Here is a 25,294-nt window from a genome sequence, read left to right as displayed (position 1 = left end):
CTTAGTTTGGAGTTGGCCTGTTCTAGTGATTCTGTCATTCAGATGATAAATGAAGCTCTAATCCGTTAGACTTAGAAAGATTTTTTTGATCTTTGTTTCAGTGATGAAGTTGGCATTTCTAGTCTCCAGGATAATTTCCATGGTATGTAGAGTACTTTCTCCCTAATCCACCAACTTTGGCTGCAGGTTTGACTGCAGGTGATTTTTCAACAGCTCCCCTTAGAGCTTGCACACAGTCCTGAATATTTACATAGCAGAACTGGATTACAGCTGAGACATTTGCACAACAGTTGTTTTTCATAGGTCCCCTCACATCTTTGTTTACTGGCAAAAGAACCCCCTAACTCTCATGCAAAATGCTAATAAGAGTAATTCATTTTATTTATCTTCATTATATTCATTTCACTCTTCTTGGTTTAGAATGCAAAGATTTTTAGAATAGCCTTGAAAATTGCATATATGCTAACTAAACAGTCATTTTTTTGACAGAATAGAAACAGGAAAATCATCCAAAGATACAAACCCTGGAAAATCGCTTTTCCCTCCGATTCCGAAGGCAATTTCTTTGAAATATAAGTGAATACGCTTCTATTTTAGGAAGTGTGATCATGAAAATTTTATGTTCTGTGCCCACTGAACCATTAAAACAATAGTTCTTCAAAATGGGCAGCCTTATTAGTGCCTTTGAAAAAAACAGCAGGCAGACAGATAAATACTGGATACCGACAGGTGATCAGTGTGTCGAAAAGAGCTTTACCTACAGTAAATCCAAGCCTCCTTTGGACTCTTATGATTTTCCTTGTGTTGCTCATCTTTGTATTGTAACTTATCAAGCGCCCCCTTGAAAGATGCTGAGAGAGGTCATTACATCTTCCTGTGAGTTAAAATGAGAGCTGCCCTCCCCAAATTTGATTGAACCAATGAGGCTGCCATCTGCACATTCCACCCCAAGCCACCCAGGCAACGTCCCATCCACGGGACGCCTTCAGCACACCCTCCTTGAGTGACCTGGCACTTCCTTTAGATTGGCAGAAGCTGAGTGAGGTTGAGTGGGTACCTTCTGCCTGGAGCCTGCTATGTCCACCCAGCACATCCTCGGAGCATTTCTCCATCTCATTTCTCTCGCGCGTTACCCTCTCTCTTCACAGTCTTTAACCATATGTAGCCATTTGGGGCCACAGCCTATGAAATCTGATTCTCACCCCCACAGTCAGCAGCAGCACCTGGATAATACTCAGGCGTTTCCCACGAAGGAGCTGTAAATTCATACAACTTTGTCCAGGCAGAAATAAAATAAGCTTATTCGTTTAAAAAAAAAAAAAAGCATATATATAATGTCAGGTTTAGCCTACCTAAGAAAGTAGCTTAAATTTGTCCTGCATTTTCATTGTGTGTTATGTGGTATGTTTCCTAATTGATTAATAATAGAATGCTGATGTATGTGTGCACACACACACTCACACACACACACACACACGAGAGAAAAGGATATAGCCCACTGTTAGATATGTGCTCTGAATTCATGGTCTCTTTTTGGGAACATACTTGAGGGGATACAGTCTCTTCTTACAAGCTATCTGTCTCCCAATCCATTGTATAGATAAGGCTAAGAAATTAGTAAAAGCGTTTATATTTGTTTCCTGTATAGTCAAGGTAAAGTCGGTTGAAGCAGCCATATCACGCTCCATTTTTACATTCTTTTTCTTCTTTGCCTTTCCCATATTATAGATGCTTTCCTAGACAAATAAACCCATTCCTTATTAGAACTCCATTTTTCCTGATTCTTTTAGAATTAACAAATAGATTTTCAAAAAATGCAAAAGTGCAAATCCAAACTGGTTAGACATTCCTAAAATCCACCATGCTGCTGGGGGAAAAAGATGTATATGTGTATATGTGTGTGTGTGTGTATACACACATACATACATATATATGTGTATATATATACATATATATGATGTCTGTTACATCATATATATGTATTTTATGAAATATTATCATGGTTAAGCACTTCTAATTTAATGAGGATACCTATATTCTTTACCACTCTTGTTCTACAGGACTATTGGTTTTAAAATGAAGCTTTATGTTAAAGTTGTGGAGTCATAGATCAGGAAACAGTATGGAAATGAGACTTTTAACAAAGGAGAATTATAGAAAACCTTGCAAAATCGGATGATCAAAATCCCCTCTACTGGAGCATCTAGGACTCTTTGGAGGTTTTTTGTATTTTCATCTCCAGGTTTCTAAACAGCGTGAAATCTCATCTGAACTGGAGTTGTGATTTGTTCCAGAAATAGGGGCTCAAAAGAGGCCCTGAGAGGCAGCTGTAGGAGAATAGCTGTAGTCCTGTTGAATGAAGAGGAGAGAAGGGGCTGGGGATTCTTGACAGCTGTCTCCCAGCCTCTGTCTCACATAAGACCCTTCAGCCTGTCCTCTGGACGTGCTGATGGCCCCAAGATGACAAATTGGCCTTTGGGGGGAACAGGAAAAGAGCATGAGCTGCACAGACCCTGTAGGTCCTGGAGTCGTCCAGGTGTCATAGTCAGAGCAGGCACAAGAGGAGGCATCAGGGGACCTACTTCCAACTTTCCATCCCTTGCCTTGCTTTGGAAAGTAGTCAAGCGTTTTGTACATTGTTTATTGATGCCCAACAAAGCAAGGCATTGGGGAAATCTGGAACCACGGTATTTTGTGGATGAATGAGTGGATGAATAAGTATATATTCTTAGGACATTTCTGTATTGTCTAGACTGCACAAGTCATCCTAACCAGGATGACTGTCCTGGTTAGTATCATGTCCTGGACATGATACTGTCCAGGACAGTCACTCAGCAGTGAACCCCGGAGTTTCCTCTTTTCATTTGACTCACTTTTTGTCCTTGTTCCAGAGATCTGTTCATCAGAAGCAATATTCTTTAAAGAAGTAAGGACAAGAAGTACAGGGGTACCTGGGGGAAGGCTCAAGTTAAGAAAAGAATATCCAGATGCCTGTGCCCTTGTTCTCACACTTGAATATGTATGCAGATCTCCTGAAGATCCGTATGCCGTCATGTCCTGTGTTTAAACAACACAGCCTGCTGGGTTCCACCCAGGCGTTCCTAATTCAGTAGGTCTGGCGCCCAGGAGTTTGCCACAGTTAAGGAGTTCCCAGCTACTGCTGAAAAATGACCTAGGAAGCTTTCAAAAGTATATTAACAGTGCTTTACCCTCAGATATTCTGATTTAATTGGTCAAGAGCGTGGCCCAGCCATCAGTATTTTTTAAGGTAATATAGGTTATTCTAATGTGCTACAAGATTGAGAACCACTGACTCAGAAACCATGGAAATGGCAGAGATCAGGAGAATAGACAAAACGCTATAGGAAGAGGACCAAAGATGAGCTTGAAGTTAACAACTTGAGGATGTTTTTTGTTCCCACTTGACTAGTGAGGTATGTGGTGCTTAGGGGCTGTACTGATGCACTTTTTTTTCCCACTCTTAGTCTTTTGCCTTGACCTCTTACCAGATCATACTAAACTTGTTGAAGATTCTGATGGAAGGTTATTTAAAAATGCTTTGTGTGGGCTTCCCTGGTGGCGCAGTGTTTGAGAGTCCGCCTGCCGATGCAGGGGACACGGATTCATGTCCCGGTCCGGGAAGATCCCACATGCCGCGGAGCGGCTGGGCCCGTGAGCCATGGCCACTGAGCCTGCGTGTCCGGAGCCTGTGCTCTGCAACGGGAGAGGCCACAACAGTGAGAGGCCCGTGTATCACAAAAAAAAAAAAAAAATGCTTTGTGTTCCTAGGGAGAATGTTAACTTTTACAGTAGAGCTATCTATTGAAGGATTAAAAACAAAGGCCAAATTTCAGTTTTTATGTTTTGGGAAGAGGTTAAGGACAAAAGATAAAACACAGTATATATTTGATGGCAGAATTTTATCATGTCATCCACACCCATTCGTTCTTGTTAATACTGTTAGTTGTTATGCTTAGCTCTGACTGAAGGCCTAGACCAGTGTCTGGTATGTAATGGACAGATGGACGGCTGGATGGACAGACAGATAAGATTAAGCCAAAGGTGACCAAGTCTCCTCAGTCACTTTAAAGTAGAATAGAGGACATTTCTTTTTATTCCCACATTCCTTATCTTTTGACATCACATTGTTTTAGCATTTCTTTTGGTTGATTCTTCATGTAAACATGGCCTTATTGAGATGAGTGTATTCTTAGGTTAACTTCTTTAACTCTCTAATTTCTATTGTAACAACTCACATACTCTTTCAAAGTGAAATCTTCCTGGTTGCTCATTTGGAGCTTATATCTAATAATCTTAAGAAGACTAAAAGTATTCAGGCCGTAGGCTCTCAGTTTTTGTGCTGTTTGTTTTTTTTAGTTTGATAACCATGCAACACACATAGTCCCATTGTTTTTCCCAAACTGATTTCATCTCAACACGACCAGCATTATTCCAATGTTGTTTCTGGTTTTATTCCTTACAATATTTTATCTTTGCCATGGGGCTTCACACTTGGGGCCACAGCCTCCAGTGAATAAAGCCAAAACCATTTCTCTCTCAAGAGTAACCTGTTTAGGGCTTCCCTGGTGGCGCAGTGGTTGAGAGTCCACCTGCCGATGCAGGGGACACGGGTTCGTGCCCCGGTCCGGGAAGATCCCACATGCCGCAGAGCGGCTGGGCCCGTGAGCCATGGCCGCTGAGCCTGCGCGTCCGGAGCCTGTGCTCCGCAACGGGAGAGGCCACAGCAGTGAGAGGCCCGCGTACCGCAAAAAAAAAAAAAAAAAAAAAATGAGTAACCTGTTTAGCTAGTTGAGGTGAGAGACGTTTTTTCAAGTTGCCAGAAATAATATTTCATGCTTTATACTTAATTTTAAAGGGGACTTTCATATCTTCTTCTCATTCGGTTCTCTCAGGCTAGATGGTTGTTATGGCTGTTTGTCATTTGGCGAAACTCAGGTGCAGGGAGAGGTGAAGCGCTGTGATGTACCCAGGGGGCCTCTGGCTAACGGTGGACGTAGGTCAGGCGGGCAGGGCTCCGAATCCCAGTCCAGTTTCCCCAGCCTGTGCTCTTTTTTATGCCGTCGCCAGGCTATTTGTTAACAGCTTGAGGGGAATGAGGAGGAGGGGAAAAACGTGGAAAATAATTGACTCAAATTCCCGGAAATCAACTTTTCAATCAGCAGTTTTAAAAGTCGTGCTGCCTCAGTTACAGAGAAGAAAGGTGGAGGGCAGAGTCCGGAGGCGTAAAAGCAAACTGCTGCCCGACGTCCCAGAGGGACCCCTCCAGGAGCAAGAAGGCTGTCACGCAAGCCCAGGCTTCTGGTCGTCCCCAGGGGCACCGCAACAAGGCTAAAGTCTTATGACTTGTCCCTTCCGTGCGCCAGGCGTTATACTAAGTCTAGAAGCACAGAGGTAAATGAGACGTAACTTGTGCCTTTGAAGCAGTCACGGTCTAGTTGAGGAGGTCTTCGTGTAAATGGACGTTATCAGTGTGATGGACGAGGCGTGGTCCAGATGCAAGGACACAGCAGAGGGAGTGACACGTTCTGCCTGGTAGAATCAGAAAAGGCATCCTCCCCCATCACGACAAGCAAAACTGGCCCCAGACATTTCCAAATGCACCCTGGGGGGCACAGTGGTCCCTGGTTGAAAACCAGCACAGTAGAGTGGTGTGGACAGAGGCCAGATTGTGATGGGCTGTTGAGACCTCAAGAACATTAAGCTCCAAGCACAGGACCCTCTTCTGAGTGGGGGGTTTCTCTGCAACTGCCCTGGTGGTGGATGGGGCAGACATGGTCGCACTTCACAAAGCTTCAGCTCTGGGCTCCAGTGGACGAGATGAGCAGTAATGAAAGAATAGCAAACACCAGGATACAGGAGATACAGGACTATTGTCATAGCCTGTGAAAGCACCTTAACCAAAGGCCGGTGAACAGAGGAAGTAATAGTTGAGGTTTAAGCTGCAATCTTGGGAATTATTGTCAGTTCGCCAGATAAAGAGGAAGAGAAAGGATATTTAGATGTAAGGAAGGGCATGCAAATCTGGAAGGAGCCAAGAGGAGGTGGCTAGGTCCAAAGAACAGGGCGGGGGCGATTCTCGGCAAGCGGCCAGATCACAGAGAACCTTATGGGACATTTGGGTATTTTGACTCCTTCCTGCAGGCATCGGGAAGGTGTGCGTAGCGTTCAAGCCGGGAGTGGAAGCATCAGATCTACCCCTTAGAAAGACCATTCTGTCTAGGGTGGAAGAGGATAGGGTGGCAGCATGGGGGAGAGGCTGGTGGCCTGCTTTCTGGAGAAGGTGGTGATGGGCTGGAAGGAAAGATGGTTGGGACTTGGTGGTTGAGTGACCCCCAGGGGTGAAGCACAGAGGGGATAATTCCCCAGTTTCCTGGGCAGCTCCCTGGGGGTCAGAATATTATTGGTAGACAAAATAATTTGTCCAGTAGGCAAAACTACCTGCACAGGAGGGGAAGAAGGTAAATTAAGTCCTTTGGGACCCTTTAAGTTTGATGGCCTATGGGGGTCTAAGAAGGCAGTTGGAAAGGTGTCTGGAACTCAGAAGTATGACTAGGGGTATAGAATCTGGAGTCACTGGCGTGTAGATGCTAACTGAAGTCGTGAGTGTTGATGACGCCATCCAGGGAGCATGTGTGGCATCAGAACTAGTAGGTTGTGGGTTAGAGTATTACTAAATGAGCACCTGTGATGGTCTCGGTGGTCTCCTGGGAACTGGCGATGTAGCAATGACCAGGACCAGACAGAAATGCCCCAGGCTTCATGGCACTGACAGGTCCTAGGGAAGGATGCCAAAGGAGGTGCAGGGGACAGAATTCAGTGCTTCCCCCCTTTACCTGGCCCCAGCATGCTTGTCTAAGATGGGGGGAGAACCCCCATCTTCTCCTGCCTTACGAAAGGGGACCTGGCTTTCTGTCCATCTCCACGAGCACCTTTGCCTTTTCTCTTTCCAGCTGTCTGAAAAGGCAGTTACCTCCCTCTGAGATGCAGCAAACAAACCAAAGTCAATTCTGCTTTTCTTTTTTCCTGAAACGCAGATAGAGCTTCAGAGATCCAGACTTTGACATCAGGGCCCTCAAAACCATAAGCAGTTGTAAATACTAGTGAAAGCTGTGACCTTGCTGTTCCGAAGCCTGGAGAAGGCTCCTTAGATTCGTGCTGCAGAACGAGTCCTTGTCGGCGTCAAGGCAAACCAGCAAAACCTACAAGGGTTGTGTCACTTCTCTGGGGAGATGCTGTAATGCTCAAAGACAGCTCTCCCCTGCTCTGCATATATTTAAAGCATCTTCCTGCTGCATTTGCTAGCAGTCTCCTCCTTCCAAGGCCAACACCTAAGTGCCGTTTGTTTGGGGTTGGTTGGTTTGTTTCACAGAAAAATGTTAGTTTGTTTGCTTTTCTCTTATGGTCAGTGGTATAGATGGAGTTGTTCAGACTGATAAAAAATAAGATCCATTCTTACATTTTGAAAGAAAATAGAAGGCTCATATGTGGCAGTGGATGGCAAGTGGCATTTAAATGGGAGTCTGTGATTTTCCAGTTCACAGTGAGTGGAAATCACTTAGCCGTGATCCGTGGTAAAGAAGAAATCATTTGAGGCATGGAAACAATTTTACTGCTCAGAGATGTTGTATAAACCAGGGTCCCGTATATAATAGCAGAGCTAGTTAAACAGATCACTTGAAAGGACATTAAACCTTTACTTTTGGGTAATTCATTCTATATAAAAGTTTAGCTCCCAAAAAAGGAGTTTCCTGTGTCATCTAGCATGTGAATGGTCATGTCTAAATATCTAATCAGGAAAATTTTTAAATTAATGTTAGTCTAAATCAGATACAATTACTTAAATCTATCAAGGTGAGGATAGTGTAAGAGTTTCAGTGCATTCAGAAGGCATCTCTGCTTTTATTCTCGGAATTATTAGCTCCTCGGGATTATTCATAAAACTGACCATTTCAGGGCTTCCCTGGTGGCGCAGTGGTTGAGAGTCCGCCTGCCAATGCAGGGGACATGGGTTCGTGCCCCGCCCGGTCCGGGAAGATCCCACATGCCGTGGAGCGGCTGGGCCCGTGAGCCATGGCCACTAAGCCTGCGCATCCGGAGCCTGTGCTCCACAGCAGGAGAGGCCACAACAGTGAGAGGCCCGCGTACCGCAAAATAAAACAAAACAAAAACAAAAACAAAAACCTGACCATTTCATTAATACAGTAATTGTGCCCTCCTGCTCAGCTTTCTAGTAACCAAATCTTCCACACAAGGTAGATCTTAAAAGGAACCAAGCAGATGGCTGCTTTACCTGGTGAAGATGGCAGGCTGCCCTGAGCGTGCCCCTAAAATTCTGATGACTGGCATTCTGAAGCTAGAGCTTTATCCGTTTGCTTTGTGAATTTGGCTCTGTTCAAAGACACATCCCTAAAGGAAAGATAATATTTTAAACTCATGTATGTCATCTTTATTACAGTCCAACTTGAAAGAATAAGTAAAAGCCACCAGTTGGGAACACCCTTTTTTCTTCCACTACCAAACCTACAAACCTCCACACAGGGCACTTTCTCCTGCAGCCTCCTGTCAACGGTGAAGGGCTGTCCCTCCTCCATTTGAAAGATAAGGTCTTCTCTGCCCCTAAAATCCCAACCCCTCCTGCCTTCTCAGGACTCCTGCACTGTCCATGGAGCCTCCGCCCTCCTTATATATTTAGCTTCTCCCCGTCACCACCACCACTTAATCTGGATTCTTTCTGTTAAACATGTCCGTCTCCTCCCATTAAAAAACTATAAAGCTCACCTGAGTCTCCTTCACCTCCAACTCTCTGGTCCCTTCAAAACCAGGCTTCACGGAGGAGTCCTTCATACTTGTTGTGTCCATTTCCTCACCTCTGTTCTCAACCCACTCCAGCCTGGCTTCTTTCCCCACCACCCCCTGAAAGAGTTCCAGGTGAGCTCGCTAAGAACCTCCCCGGTGCTAAACCCAGTGGGCAGTCTTTCCAGGCCTCATCTGCCCACTTCACTGGCCGCGCACATCTTCCTCTGCCTCCAGGGTGCCATGTTCTAATTCTCATCCTGTGTCCGTGCCCTGCCCCTCCTCTAACTCCCTGGCAGGTGTGTCTTCCTTAGTCTGAGAATTAAATGTTGGAATTCCATAAGGCTCCGTCCTAAGCCCTCTCCTCTTCTCCTTCTGTGCTCTCTCCATACCCCTGACTTCAAATATTATCTAATTGCAAACTAGCCACAGATTTCTAGCACTGGCCTAGCCATCTCTTCTCCACCGAGCTCTGTATATCCAGCTGCCTACTGGATGCGTCCACTTTGACGTTGCACAATCACTCTGACTCAACAGATCTAAACTCAGACTCATGGTTCCCTTCCACCCTTCCCCCGTCCTCCCCCAAAATGCCCAGTTCCCTTCCAGTGTTTCCCGCTTTCTGGGTGGGTAGCATAACCATCCGTCCAGCTGCATAAGTTATGGAACCTAAGAGATATCCAGTACACCTCCTTCCCCCTCTGTCCGTAGACGCTGTGTCTCCGTGGTCTGTCAACTGGACTCCCTAAAAACTGGCACACTGACCATCATAGCCTAGCCCAGGTGTCCGTCATCCTCTACCAGGTGTGCAGTAGCCTCCGAGGCTCCTATCCAAACTGCCTCTTGCATCTCCCAACCCATTCTCTGTACAACAGGCAATGTGATCTATTGTAAACCTGAAATGTTCATTTGTTCCTCCCCTCTCCTACCCTTAAATGTAAACTCTTCAGTGGCTTCACATTGCTCCTTGGGAGATCAGATTCCTTAACATAGCCTCCATGGGCACGTGGCCTGGCTCCGGGCTTGTTTCCCACCATCCTTCTTCCCTTTGCTTTGTCCATTCCAGCAACCTGGCCTCCTCCATCCTCCAGACCTGAACACAGACACAGTATCACTTCCTCTGAGAAGCCTTTCCTGACCTCCTAATTTTGTCAGGTCCCAGTATCACTGCCCCAGATGCCTCACCATGGAACCTCTTACTAGAGTTTTATACTTCTTTCTATGACTATGTGAATTTTTTTTATTTTTTAATTTTTGGGGTAATTTTTTAAAATTTTTATTGAAATATAGTTGAAATAGATATTCAACAAGGACCTACCGTATAGCACAGGGAACTCTACTCAATATTCTGTAATAACCTATATGGGAAAAGAATCTGAGGAAGAGTGGAGATATATATATAGATATAGATATAGATATATACATGTATAACTAAACCACTTTGCTGTACTAACTAACATTGAAACTAACACAACATTGTAACTCAACTATACTCCAATATAAACTAAAAAATTAAATTAAAAAAAGAAATATAGTTGAATTACAATATTGTGTTAGTTTCAGGTACACAGCAAAATGATTCCGTTATATACATATATATTCTTTTTTTAGATTCTTTTCCATTATCGGTTATTACAAGATGTTGAGTAGAGTTCCCTGTGCTATACAGTAGGTCCCTATTGGTTATCTGTTTTATGTTTAGTACTGTGCATATGTTAATCCCAATCTCCTAATTTATCCCCCTGTCACTATGTGATTAATGACTGCCTCTCCCAGCCCCTTCCAGTCTCTAAGTTCCAGAAGGGCAGGACCTTGATCTGTTTCTGCTCACCACTGGGCCCCGATGCCCAGCACAGAGCTGGCACTCAATAAATAACTTGGGAAACGAATGAATGAATTTACATTTGAATGTGGCTAAGTATATAGCATCTGTTTTAAGAACCAGTCTTGACAGGAATGACATAGAAAGAGTGATGATGTAATTCCAAGAACCTGAGCGGGGAGGGGTCCAGGAGACAGAACCCCGACAAAAACATGGTCCCCTTCACAATCTTGCCTAGCGCCCAGCCCCCTTTGCACACATCTGCTGATCTGTTTCTGGCTGACCCTCTTGCTAGCCAAGCTGAGACACTGAGAGAGTCTGTAGCGTCTTCTAAACTGCCATGAGAGTCTAAATCATGTCCAAGTTGCTGGCCGTTTTGAGGGTATTCTCTTGTAGTCTAGCTCCTGAAAAGTATGGCTCCAGTTTTAACCTGCGAATTTTCATCACTAACGTGCACCTCTAGGCTTCGAGCTCCTAAGAACTATCAGTGCTCAGTCCTCAGCGAGGTTCTTAGTCAGTGTTGGGTAGATTGGTGGATGAAAGAAGGAAAACAGAAGTCGGGATTCTTGTGACTTGATGATCTTATCCAGGGGTCTCAAACTCAGGGCCAGGAATGATTGGAAAGGAAGAAAGCAGGACAGGTATTATCTGAGCGAGGGTTGGGGACCGGGCTAACTAGAACAAACACACCCTCTCTAAAGGCATTCAGGGGGAAAAAACTGTAACTTCTGAGCAAGGAGAAGAACTTGCAGAGTCAAATGCAACCCACCGGACATCAGTTTGCAATTTCTGACTCGTAGGGTATTATGGTTGTGGTAGACAGAATATCTTCCCCTCCCAAAGACATCCATGTCCTAATCCCCAAACCTAGGAGCCTGTAACCTTTCATAGCAAAAGGAACTTTGAGGCTGTGATTAAGAATCTTGAGTTGAACAGATTATCCTGGATTATCTGGGTGGGTCCAGTGTTATCACAAGAACGCTTGCAGTCAGTCTGAGATTGCGGGCTTGGAAGAGGCGCAGGGAAGGCAGGGCACTTCTAGAAGCTGAAGAAGGCAAGTGAATAGATTCTTCCCTTCCTCCAAAGGGGGTGCAGCTCTGTTGACTCCTTGGTTTTAGCCCACAGACACGCATTCCAAACTTCCCACCTCCAGAACTGTAACATAATCAATCTGTGTTGTTTTAAATCACTGTATTTGTGGTACTTTGTTACAGCAGCAATAGGAGACTAATACACTGGTTAAGAGTGTTCAGACTATAGAGGCCCGGCGCCTGGGTTTAAGTCTTGGTTCTGCCCTGTGCTAGTTCTGTGACCCGGGGCAAGGTATGCAACTTCCTGTGCCTCACTTTTCCCCTTTGTACAGTGGAAATGCTGATAGTACTTCCTCAAGGGGCTGACCTGAAGATTAAATGAATTAATATACATGCAGTTCTTAGAACCATGCCTGTGCTTCTTAGGCATTAAATCAGCATTAGCTTATTCAATTACTCCTATTATTTGCAGAGAAAAGAACATAGGGCTGAGCGGGTCCAATACCTTGTCCAGGTGGGTTCAGGGCAGAGCCAGGAGTGGAACCCAGGTCCCCTAACTCCTGAGCTGTTTAGCACTTTGTCATTAAGCCACAATATCATTTTCCTACCGAATCTCATTTTCAAAGTCAAAACAACTAGTTATAATACATGCCCTTCGGGACGGCTTAGCTACATTTTATATCTGTGATTAGCCTGGATGTTCTCAGACCCTTTCAAGAGAAGTGAAACATCAATAGAGGGCCTCATTTGAAATCGTGTGTGTTTAATGATAAGGCTGCCGAGTTAATAGCAGAATTTTCTCTGGTTAGATTTCAGTCACTCATTGTTTTGTCCCCTTCAAACATGTCGCATAAGAAAAACAAAAAGAAAAAGGCCAGAATAGAACCAGGCAACGCATCTGGTCGTGGGATCCATGGGCTGCTTAGCACAAGCCAGTGAGGGAACCTTCTGCAGACACTTCAGGGCATAAGATTCCAAAACACTGGCCCCCTCTTCTGAGATGCAAACTCCACCTTGAATCTGGAGGGCTTCTTCAAAACATACGGCCCCCAAACCCAAGCTTCATGTAAAAACCTGGGTTTTTACTAAATGGTCCCAGAAAGGTGGCTGTGCATCCCTACCAAAGAAACCAGTTTTCTCAGGGAAAATAAATTGAAAGGGGAGGCGGAGCCTCTAAGAAACTCATTCTAAGTGGAGTCAGGAGTTGCATCCCAGACCTATGACACCAGCTTGCCCAGTTGTGTAATCTCACGTTTCTTCCTACAGTCTGAGAATGCTGTTTTAGAAAGGACAGGAAGACTGCTGAGTCCAAATATGGAAGCTCCAGCATTGTGAATTTCCAAATACCCAGAGGGCCCTTATCAGTGTGGATAAATAATCCCTTCATGGGATGTTTTGAGAAGAAAATGAAGAATAGACGTGAAAATGTTCTTACAAACTTAAAAACACTTTGGAATACCATTTCCAGCAGTTTCCAGGGTGCTATGGGGTTTGCAGACAGGTAACTGATCAAAAATCCTTTCTCTGGCATTGAGGCCCATTCCCTATCTACAGCCTAAGTGGTGATGATATTGGGGGATCACAGAATCAACTGTCAGTGAGCACTGGATTTAAAATAGTTACACTTGGCGGCTCCGTGGACTTCTTATCTTCACTCTGGGTCTCCAGAGTCCAGGGTGTAAACATCTTGCCAACAATACACGCTAGTTGCCACTGTTTGGGGCGGGTCTCTAACCTCTGCTGCCAGGACAGCACTCTTTTTTACCCCTTAGTCCCATTGGAGGAGTCAGAGGGGCCTCAAACTCCTTCCACAGTTTTCTCATCTCACACATACCTCATCCCAATGGGGGAAGCAAAATGCTGAATAATTAACTGCAGGGTTGTTAAATAATTTTCAAGAGCCTCAGAAATACAAACATCTCTGTGATGCTGAGGCCTGTTGTATGATCATTCCTGGAACTTTATCTGGGCATGTGGTTCTCTTTTTCTTTTTTTTAAATATAAGTTTCAGGTCTACAGCATTATAATTCAACAGCTGTATACACTGCAGTGTGATCACCACCACAAGTCTAGTTACCATCCGTCACCATACAGTGACCCCCTTCACCCATTTCACCGCCCCCCCAAGTCCCCTTCCCCTCTGGTAACCACTGATCTGATCTCTGTGAGTTTGTTTCTGTTTTATTGTGTTTGTTCATTTCTTTGGGGGTTTTTTAGATTCTAACAGGAGTGAAATCATGTGGGATTTGTCTTTCAATGTGTGATTTATTTCACTTAGAATAATACCTTCAAGGTCCATCCATGTTGTTGCAAATGGCGAGATTTCATTCTTTTTCATGGCTGAGTAATATTCCATTGTGTGTATGTACCACATCTTCTTTATCCATGCATCTATCAGTGGACCCTTAGGTTGCTTCCATATCTTAGCTATTGTATATAATGGTGTAGTGAACATGGAGGTGCATATATCTTTTCAAATTCGTGTTTTCCTCTTCTTCAGATAAATACCCAGAAGTGGAATAGCTGGGTCATATGGTAGTTCTAGTCTTAATTTTTTGAGGAACCTCCATTCTGTTCTCCATGGTGGCTGCACCAGTTTACATTCCCACCAACAGTGCACGAGGGTTCCCTTTCCTCCACATGCTTGCCAACATTTGTTTTGTGTGGTCTCTTTGATGATGGCCATTCTGACATGTGAAGTGATATCTCATTGTGGTTTTGATTTACATTTCCCTGGTAATTAGTGATGTTGAACATCTTTTCATGTGCCTGTTGGCCATCTGTATGTTTTCCTTGGAAAGATGTCTATTCAGATCCTCTGCCAATCTCTTTTTCTTCCTGTTGCTTAGCCTTTTTTTTTTCTTGTAAAGCAACATATTATGTTTATTTATTTATTTAACATCTTTATTGGAGTGTAATTGCTTTACAATGGTGTGTTAGTTTCTGCTTTATAACAAAGTGAATCAGCTATACATATACATATATCCCCATATCTCCTCCCTCTTGCGTCTCCCTCCCACCCTCCCTATCCCACCCCTCTAGGCGGTCACAAAGCACCGAGCTGATCTCCCTGTGCTATGTGGCTGCTTCCCACTAGCTATCTATTTTACATTTGGTAGTGTTTATATGTCCATGCCACTCTCTCACTTCGTCCCAGCTTACACTTCCCCCTCCCCTTGTCCTCAAGTCCATTCTCTACGTCTGCGTCTTTATTCCCGTCCTGCCCCTAGGTTCTCCATGACCTTTTTTTTTTTTTTTTAAGATTCCATATATATGTGTTAGCATTGGGTACTTGTTTTTCTCTTTCTGACTTACTTCACTCTGTATGACAGACTCTAGGTCCATCCACCTCACTACAAATAGTTCAATTTCGTTTCTTTTTATGGCTGAGTAATATTCCATTGTATGTATGTGCCACACCTTCTTTATCCATTCAGCTGTCGATGGACACTTAGGTCCTCTGCCCATTTCTTAATCAGGTTGTTTGCTTTTTGTTATTGTTGAGTTGTATTAGCAATTTATATACTTTGTATTTTAACCCCTTATCAGATATATGGTTTGCAAGTATCTTCTCCCATTCTGTAGGTTGCCTTTTTGTTTTGATGATAATTTCCTTGGCTGTGCAGAAGCTTTTTAGTACGATGTAGTCCCACTTGTCTTTGCTCTTGCTTCCCTTGCCCTTGGAGTCACATCCCTAAAAGCATCTCTAAGAACGTGTAGTCTCCTCTTCGGTGTCCTTCCCATTCTCTGGCAACTTCCGTCCCTACCTAGTGCCCGCCCATTGTCTGCCCCCGGCCCCTGCTGTTGCATCATAGCAAGTTCACATCCTGGCTATGATGTTTCACTTGTTGTGGCTAAATTACGTGCCAGCACCAAGTGTCATTTCTGTTCCTGTTCACTTGCCACCTTGTGTCTAATAAGTCTCTGGTGGCGATGGGTGGCGACCAGAAGAGCAGCTATTGTTCTCTGCAGACAGACGTGCTGTCTCCCGTCTCCATGGGGCCGTGAGCCTCTTTGTGTTCTGGGTCTGCACAAACATGGCAAGAGGGAAGCTCTAGCCTCGGGGGCCGGGGGGAGAAAAGCAGAGGCCATGCTCCCGAAGTTGGGAGGCCACACGAAAGAAAGGGACTTCTGTGAGAAGAGTCCACGCTCCTGGAGGCCCGGAGGAGCAGGGCTGGGGAGGGGCCGGTGGAGGGAGGGGGTTCGGCTCCACGTGACATCACGTCGGTGCCTTTCCTGGGGTTGAAAACGAGGAACTCAGGAGGCATTGGTGGTGAGCGCTGGTCTCTCAGGGCACAGGATGGAAGAGGGCCTCCAGCCGCTGACCATGCCTCATGTATCTGCAACGGCCGGGGAGATTAACGACCCAAGGAGGCTATGACATGGTCCAAAAACTTTTCCTGGATTTCTTCCGCAGGCGACTGAGCCAGAGGCCGACCGCAGAGGAGTTGGAGCAAAGGAACATTTTGAAACGTAAGTGACAGAGCCCGTGGCAAGCGCTGCCGTTTCGTGGTGGCTTTGGTTATTGTGTGATGGCAGGCCACAGGGTTTCTCCCCTGTGCTGGTGTGGAAACGATCGAAACCCTCTCTGGTGGCGGAGGCTTCGCCCTTGTGTGTTCGAACATCCCCACAGAGCAAGCAAATGCGGATCCCCTTAGTTCGTGAGGACCTCGGGGTCTGCAGGAAGAACCTGCCCTTTAGTGGGCTGCCAAGTCAGAGAAGCTGAAAAGTTTGAGCGAGAGGACTTACTAGTAAGTGAGAGTTGGGGTCACCTTTCAACCCAGATTGGCTGAAAAACTGCAAATATGATATTGATGGCTAAAAGAGTGATATTGATGGCTAAAAGAGGGCAAGTAGCCATTTGAAAATGAAGACCAGAAAACGTGACTTGCCACGGCAGCCAGCTGCTGGTGATAAAATCCCTCCTCCCTCTGAGCATTAAACCTAAAGTCTAAGAGAGCATTTCCAAGGGGAAATCCTCCCTGGCCTCCTCTCAGGCCTCCTACAACTGGCCACTGGTGTAGCTGCCCAGGCTCTCATTCAGGAAAACTCGCTGTCACTGTGTCTGTGGACAGAAAAAGCCGACGAGCCTCTTGTTTGGTTCAGGACAAATATCAGAGATATTTGCCTAGGTACAGAAAGCCCATGTGGTGCTTAAATACCTATTTTTAAAATGCTGAAAGAAATCCAGCATCTCATGGGCACCAACCAGTATGGCTCAGTTTAGGGGGAGATATTCAACCATTGAAAACTAAAACCTCTCAGCTTCATCATGCTAGTCTCACCGACACTGCCCTCTAGATGGTCAACAGATATGTTTAGTTTAACTTCAGACCCTTTCTCCCCACACGTCTATCCCTTTCTGATTTGCTCCAGAAAAGAGAAATATATGCTACGCAGAGTTTTACGGAACTACTGTGCTATGCACACACACACACGCATGCACACACCCACGCCCCAGTCGCGTGAGGCCCTGTGTGAGTAGCTGGGTATTTCCACTTTGACCAAACAAAAGTGTTCTTGATTTTGCTTTTCTCGCCTTGCTCGTTGTGGCCTTGCGACTGGGTCCGTGCCAAATGGTTTGCTGTTGAATGTCACTGGCGAGGGCTGTGATGGGGGGGCCGGTGTCGTGACCCACAGCACCCGTACCCCAGGGCACCCACTTGCGTGCCCTGTGCCTCCACCAGCATCCTGCCACGCTGCTCCGGGCTTCGGCCACACCCTCGCCTTGCAGTGGTTGTTCCTTTCAGCCTTGACCTTCCTCAGTCCTGAGGGCACCTCACCCATTTCCCAGATCTCTAGGAAGTTGTGCATATGATTACGTTCTTCCTAACGAAGGGGGTACCTTTAAAAGTTTCTAAGTTTACTTTGCCATGAAACAGAATTAGAATTCTTTCAGATGATTTTCCTGGCTGGGGAAGCATTTGGCCGGCGTGTCTCCCTTTCTGCCCCAACTTGATAGCTGATCCATTATAAATTGTCTACGTTAGAGAGAAAGAAAAATAAAAAGGTGTCCATTTGTTCCTAAAGCCAGAAATCTGGTGAACGGGCTTTCTTCTTCTCCTTTTAAACTTCTCCCCGAGACGTGCCTCACACAGATCTGTGGTCTGCTGAAGGAATCTCTGTACAACTTTCTTACAGGGCCACACGGTACCTGGGGTCCCCAGCCTAACTCTTAAAGAAGAGGCTAAAAGCGTCTGTGGAATTGTTCAGGTTTCAGAAGATAGAACTTCTCTCAGCGAGGGCACAGGTTTTGGAAAGAGAAGGCAGAGAATCCCCAGCTCACCTGGCTTCCCGAAGGCACCAGCTTCCACACCTCGTCTGCCCAGATCCATGGGGGGCGACGGGCAGGCCTCTCGAGTTAGGTTTCTCTCACCCTCCAGAAAGACACTCAGGTCTTAGAGACAGTTACTTGCGTCCATTGAGCCTGGGGGCTCAGGGTCAGGGGAGCCAGGGGCTTACAAGTTGTTCCCACAGTTCCCTTTCGTTCTGTTGCCTCTTGCGTCTTTGTCCTGTTTGAGTAGTTGCAAATTGAAGGATCACTTGACCAAATTCAAACAGGGTCATCATTTCGCAGTTTCAAAACTTTTCGGAAAGGAGCTTATTTTTCCTGTCGGTATTTTTTTTTTCCTCCCTGTGTTCTGGAATTTTGTTTTCCAAAATAGCTTTTTCTTTCTCTTTTTTAAATCTTGTGTGATTGTTAAACAAGAAATGCTTAGTGGTATCAGAAGACAACCCTCAAACAGTGTATTCTGAGAATTATCATCTGGGCTTTAAGTCAAGGGATGAGCCACATCTCTAAGTGTGCAGGAGAGAGGCCCAGAGCGGTGGCTTGGCTGGGCGGTGGAGCTTTGCAAACCGGGTCTGACTTCTGCCCCAGGCCACCCGGCCCTGTGGGCAGTACTGGCTCCACTGGGCAGCCAATGAGACCCTGGGCACATCTGAGCACACAATGCACTCTCTGATGGTGGCAGCCGGCCATGACCTCGAGGGCTTTTCCTGGTCTCCCTTCCCACTTGCCCAGTGGGGTTGTCTTGGCCCCCACTGCCTGAGAATCCATGACCCTGGGTTTGTAAATGGCTTTGAGCTAAAGGTATAGATTCCATAGGTGGTAGCTTGGGGCTCCTACCCCTCAGAGGGACCTCAGGAACACCTGTAGGCGATGGGCAGGATGCCGACCTTCACGGCTCGGGAGGGGGCCTGTAGGATGAGGCAGCTTCGAGTGGAGTCTGAGGCCAGTAACCAGTGAGGAGGAGGAGGGCTGGCCCTGAGCAAAATGTGATGGGGGGAGAGGCAGCGTAGCCAAGCAGGAAAAGAAGCTGGACTATCTGTCTGTCTGTTAGCCATGGAGTGTGTGGCCAGACGCTCAACTCCCCTGGGCCTTCCTATCCCCATTTCCAAGCCACAAGCAGTAGCCTAGGTGGTCCCGTGGGCCCCTCCTGCCCTGATATGGCTACAAGTCTGTCCATTTCAACCCAGTGCCCTCGAGCTGCCCCCCGGGCACTCACCATCCACTCGAGACCTTTCCTGCCGTCCTCCCTCCCACCTGCAAATGCAGCTCTTGGGGGCCTCCCTTCTTCTGGGGCTGGCAGTCTGCCTCCCAGTGTCTCCCTGATACATTAGTTCATACGAAGATAGTAATGGCTGACTGGTTGAACAGGTTTCTATCCAAGAGACATTCTCATTTTTAAAAGGAACCCTGGGGTGGGGGGGTGGGGGGGGAGGACCTTTCAATTCAAAGGAAGGAGCTCTCGAGTGGGGTTTGGGGCAGCGGGGACCCCTGGGGACTTTGGCCCACGGCAGGATGTGGCCATTTCTGGAGCTGTCCCGGTCCAAGATCCTGGTCGCCACAGGCAGTCACACTGGCCAAACCGTGCCCCCGGGAGTATCGCTCAAGGACGTGAGTTGTGCTCTGAACCACCACCGTTCCTTCTGGCAGGAGGTGTTGCTACCTGCAGTGTGAGTTAGCTGAGGCTGTGGTTGCCGCCATCAGGCTGGCAGGAGGGGCGAGGGCACCCCACTCCTAGGCACAAGGGGGTCCCTGTTTTAAAGCTCTGTCCTATACTGAGGCCACTCAAGGGTGAGCGCACACCGCACGGTAAGTTAATGGAGTTATGGAACCATAACTTCCAACGGTGATCTCAAAATGAGGGAACAAGGGCCCTTTTGATGCAGCCTGTGCGAAATCAAGCGGCAGTGGCGGTCTCTCTCTGATGCCACCCTCAGTTCAGTAGACGAGAAACAGAGGCATGGGAGCCAGGCTGACGTTCGTGATTTTTCTTCAAGTTAGACAGTATTATGCTGCGATCCGTGCTTCCATTGCAAGGCCTGGGAGGAACGTGAGATGCCCAAGGTCACTGCGTTGCTTAGATCCTCCCGCGTTCTCTGTCCTCCGAATCTCTGCTCCCTTCAGCGCTTTACACGCCTGATGCTAAGTCACCCCACATATTGAGCTGAGAAGGTTTAAGCTCTGGAGTCTGCTCTCCTAAGACGCTCCTTAGAAGCCTAAATGTAGGCAGTTGTATCCCACGCTGTGGCCTCACACGTGCTCTGTGGACTTCTTGGAAGATTCAGAGAATTCATGGAATCGGGGCTTGTGGAAGGTGAGCGTTTTGAAATTCCAGCCTTGCGTTTGGCGTCCGCCGTGCCTCGTTTTGTTCCTGTGGCAGGTGGCAGGCGCCCCCGCGGGGCCTGGCTTCTGTTCCATGCACGCAGGGCACCGGGCACCAGGGCCACGTCACAGCGAGTCCCCTCCGGTCGCCGTGAGGCTTGAGGCAGAACTGCGTGAGGCCCAGGTCTCGTCCACAGAAGGGAGCCCCACCTCTCCCCGGACGCCTGCGTCACTGCAGACGGTACCCCACTCTTTCAGGACCTACCTCCTTGCCTCGTAGCCCCTCCTCTTGGCCCAGCGTTTCGGCCTGCAGACTTGAAACCCCGTGTGACGTAAAACAAAATAAGGTCAACCCACTCACCACCCATTTGAAACAGTACAGGCAGTTTGGAAAGTGTCCCCACAAGCAGAAAGGGTGGCCAGGGTAGGGGACGGGAACTCTCTCCTCCTTTTCAAACTGAACTGCTTGGGGCTTCCCTGGTGGCGCAGTGGTTGAGAGTCCGCCTGCCGATGCAGGGGACACGGGTTCGTGCCCCGGTCCGGGAGGATCCCACATGCCGCGGAGCGGCTGGGCCCGTGAGCCATGGCCGCTGACCCTGTGCGTCCGGAGCCTGTGCTCCGCAACGGGAGAGGCCACAACGGTGAGAGGCCCGCGTACCGAAAAAAAAAAACAAAAAAACTGAGCTGCTTGGCCTAGAACCTGCAGAGGTACACCTTTGTGCAACACTGCTACCAAAATCTAAAGCGTCTTAAATGTTTCTTTCAGCTCGGAATGAACAAGAGGAGCAAGAGGAGAAACGAGAGATCAAGAGGAGATTAACTCGGAAGGTGAGATGTTTTTCCATGCCGAGCTGGGGCGGGACAGGGGGCCACCCTCCCCTGCTGTGCCCTGTGTTGGCCTTGCAGCTGCCTGGCCCATTGGAAGTGACATTAATGGTTCCATTCCTCGGGTGTCAGGGCATGCGGCTCTCTGGACTCGCCAGGACCTCTCCAGGGGCCAGTGGTCCACTCAGCTTCATGACCCTCAGCCTTTTGGCTGGTGACCCTGGCCTACCCCCAAGCAACTTGATGTCAGGTGCATTGTATTTGCAGTTACGGTGAATATTTTGTTTTTAAAAATTCACTGTAACCCCATGAGGCGATTGGAAATTCATTATCAAAATCACAAGTTCAAGTGTATCAGTTATTTGCTATGACCCTGGGGAAGTGTGAGTTTTCCTTGTCTCCGCTGATACTATTCCTGACCTGTTACCTAAGAACTATTTATTATGCTAAATCCAATTTGAATTATTGAATTAGGAAAATGGCAAAAGTATTGATAAATCTAATGAAGATGTTTGAAAAGCACTTAGATAAAAGTCAGAAAGCTAGAATTTTTATGTTTTTAACGCCCAAAATAGATGGCTTGGCAATGTAAGGTAGACCCAAGTGGATCTAATTCTGAGTGGCCTCTTTGATAATAAACTCTTATTTGAGGCTACTCTTGGAGGATGTTGACAACTTTAATTAATGACACAGAAGATATACTACTATATTCTGTCTGACTAGAGTGTTTTTCATCAGCCTCCAACAGTGACCATCTTGAGAGAAAGATACTCAAAGCTTAGAGACAGTTAAGAGACCCATTAAAATTAATTTTTTAAAGGTTAATGGATTTTTCTCCCTAGAAATATTATGCAAAGGAAGAAATTCAGAGATCCTGAAATATCGCACCAATTATTAAGGTGATGATTTGTGTTTCTCAACACTTTCTTGCCTTTAGAGCATCCCAAACATATGGTGACAAGCCAAACGCCATCCCAATTAAAAGGAGTAGGATAAGCCAGGGCCTGACAAGCCGCTGACGGGCTGGTGTCCCCTGGTGGGAAACTCGAACAAGAGCTAAGGGCCCTCACTTCATCCAGGTGCCCTCACTCCAGTCAAGGTCTGACTTTTACATCCTTAAGACCACCCAGCCTTTGGACACAGGGCATCCCTTTTCCTGAGACTGAGTAGTGAGAGGGACCGGGGGAGGTGCATTACTCTAAGTGTGTCTTTGAAATGATGAGGGTATCAAAGGGAGACTGGTGATGACCCCTCGTTTCTGATAGAGAAAGGCCTAGACATTCAGAAAAAATGTTTAATCAGATTTTCATAAAGTTCATTGGACTTGATTGCTGGGACCCCAAAATTCTCCTAAACTTTAGGGTTTCTTGCTAAAAACTAGTAATAGGGAAAGATTTGGACATGCACCTAATTCTCATGTCTTTAAAAAGTGCATTTGATTTTGCAAGGGAAAGCTTGACTAATTGCATAGTTTGGCAGGACGGGGTGAGAGAAGAGGGTCTCCTCCCTCACCCGTCTCCCCCAGGAGGGGTAATGCTAGGGGCGGGGTTTTTGCAGGTCCTCAAGTCAAGATAAATGCCTCTTCCTCCCCCTGGTTATCTCTCTTTCCTTCTCCCAGGAAAACTGCCTTGTAATTTCAGCATTTGCCTCCCCTGGGACTGGCTTGGGGAATTAGAAATAATGAGCCTGAGTGAAGGGATAAACTGTTTATGAGGGAGAGACCAGAAACAGCGTTCACATCTGGTTTTGTGAACAGAGATGTGGAGCGTGCCAGCAGGTAGGGAATCCGTATCACCTCCCGGCTCTGGGCATGTTCTGTTCCTCGGGAGCCTTTATCACACCGAGACCAGAAGCCAGTGGTGGGGGATGCTTTCCACTTACCCTCAGCCCGAGGATTTCCTCAATATCATTCTATTTAAGACACTGAGAAAAATAAAACACAGTAGCAGATGCTAATAGCCACAGGCCAGGCATTTTCTTCAGCCAAATTGAGACTAACCTAAACTTTACATGCTTTATCTTGGGATAAATGCCTGCTTCCCACTTCCAAAAACTCGCTAGCTAGCTGGATGGATGGGTGAATGGGAAGAAGTATTGGAGGGAGGATGGCTGGAAGGGAGGAAGGAAAGAAGGGAAGGAAGGGAAGAAATGGACCCGGGTCAGGTTGTATTAACAGTGGAATTGGGGTCTCAACGTACCCTTTTGTTGAGCAATTGGTTGCAAACGACATTATTGCTGCCATAGATGGAAACATAACGCTACCAACCTCTGCACCCCACCCCTTCTTCCAGCCCATCATCCTCAGAAAACCAACTTTGGCTGCAAAGATTATTTCCTTAGTGTCCAGGCACGTAAGTTGGGTTCACGCACCCCAAGGGCTAGAGCCATCCATGAGCCAGAGGCACCTCTCCTGTGCCCCATGTGGCCAGGGGTGTGAGCCCTGGCTCACAGCAGAGTCCAGGTAGTTGTTAGAGATGCTCCCAGCAGTGAGTCTTCCTCACTCACTCCCTGGTGGCACTTGGGCCCCGTCTCTTATTGATCTGGAGAGGTCGTGTCTAATCCCCACCAGATTCAGACATGAAAAACAGTCCCTCACCTTCAGAGCCAACCTCTAGGTTTCTGTCCACTCCAGACTCTACCATAGACAGGCTATTAATAAAATCTAGAACATGACTGTGAGAAATTTAAATTAGAAATTTCGACTTTAACAACCTTTCCCCTGTCATGGCACACTTGGAAAATAGTCCTGTTTGTCTAACACCCCAGGGCGAGCTAGTAAGTCCTTAAAAACACAAACTGGGGCTTGGAGTAGAAGTCTTCCTGCCCTGTGGTATTACGGTAAATGCCTGTGTACTCTGAGGACAGTACAGAGCGCCCTGCACTGACATCTTGGAGTCAGGACAGGCCACCAGTTTTGTTTACGGCACCCCTAACCATAGAGCCTGGGAAACCTCTGGTTTCCTGTGACAGGTTACAGCTGATGCCAAAATGCCCTGTCCCGGGAAAACCAGGGCCACCTCGGGACAGACTGCAGCCACTCTGAGCGGGGAGCTACACGGTGTCTAGACAGGTGACCAGTGCCACAGCCCAGTAGGCCTCTGAGCCCCAGGTTTTTCCTCCCTTGGCCAAGGGGGACCAGCAGGCTGCTTTGGTCCTGCTTTTGGACCATTCTGCTCAGCACCAGCCAGGCAGTTTCTAATGATGCTCTTCACCAGCCAAAGGTGTATGATATACAGTCAGAACAGCCGGAGTGGTTTGGATTCACTTGCGTGTGTTTGTTTTATAGGCCTTTGTGGTAAGATTCTATTTGACTGCATCTTCTATTAATAGAATTAAATAGAGTCTAGGGCTTAGAGAAAAATTGCTTTTAACTAACATCGGTTGAACATGAGATTGGCAGCATCCTAAAGAGAGAGCAACTGTGTTGCTCCAGAAGAAATAAATCTGGTGACAGGAAGAGATAATAGAAATGTCAGCCTTACGTTGTTCAAGTACAAAGGAAGGATGCTAGCGGGTAACACTGGGAGATGGTTGAATAATTCACTTGTTTCATTCCTTCACCACAGACCTATCCAAAGGGCCCGTCCGGGTCTTCCTTGGCATCAACGCGGGCTAGCTCTGCCTTTGTGGACTCACCTTTCATTTGAGCTATTGAGGGGTAGGGTCTCCATGACCTCATAAATCAACATATTCTCATTCCTGCACACCCCGTAGTTTGCATACTGTTTGCACATACACTCTCTTTGTGTCTAAGACACACACACACAGAAAGTATTACAAACCCATCTTGCAGAGAGCACTAAATTTGACACACACATGTGGATTCACAAATCGAGAATAATATAAAACTGTTGTGTAAGGTTTCTGTCACCTGCTGGGAAAGGTAGGACAGACGTGGGAAGATCCACACCCATGCACAGACACACCGTGTGTACAGACCGAGACACTGCAGTGTTATTAAGAGACAGCCTGGCTGGCTGTCTGAATAGGCCTGGAGGCAGCTCATGAGTTAGTAAACTCCTTCACAGAGCCCTGGAGAAGTCCAGGAATCAGGAGCCCTGTGTCCCCTGCCCCTCACATGTGTGTGATGCATCAGCTGCCTCTCTGGACCTCGTCTTCCCACCTATAAGTTCACGATGGACCAAGTGATCTAAACGTCACAGGCTGACTGCATCCATCTCTCCCTCCCGC

General features: G+C 46.8%; 1 protein-coding gene across 3 annotated transcripts in view; it reads left to right on the top strand.

Annotated features, from left to right (window-relative positions):
* Positions 1-25,294, top strand: part of PHACTR1 (phosphatase and actin regulator 1) — a gene marked incomplete at its 3' end in the record, with an annotated part of 250,961 nt that overhangs the window by 218,386 nt on the left and 7,281 nt on the right. For all 3 annotated transcript variants that reach the window (XM_081246168.1, XM_081246166.1, XM_081246167.1), the window contains 2 exons: positions 16,085-16,140; positions 21,045-21,106. In XM_081246168.1, the coding sequence (XP_081102294.1) occupies positions 16,085-16,140; positions 21,045-21,106 (118 nt within the window). The remainder of the gene's footprint in view (positions 1-16,084; positions 16,141-21,044; positions 21,107-25,294) is intronic.

Source organism: Mesoplodon bidens (assembly GCF_964165515.1).
Source record: "Mesoplodon bidens genome assembly, chromosome: 10".
In the NCBI taxonomy this organism is placed as follows: Eukaryota; Metazoa; Chordata; class Mammalia; order Artiodactyla; family Ziphiidae; genus Mesoplodon; species Mesoplodon bidens.
This window is presented reverse-complemented; position numbering and strand designations above follow the sequence as displayed.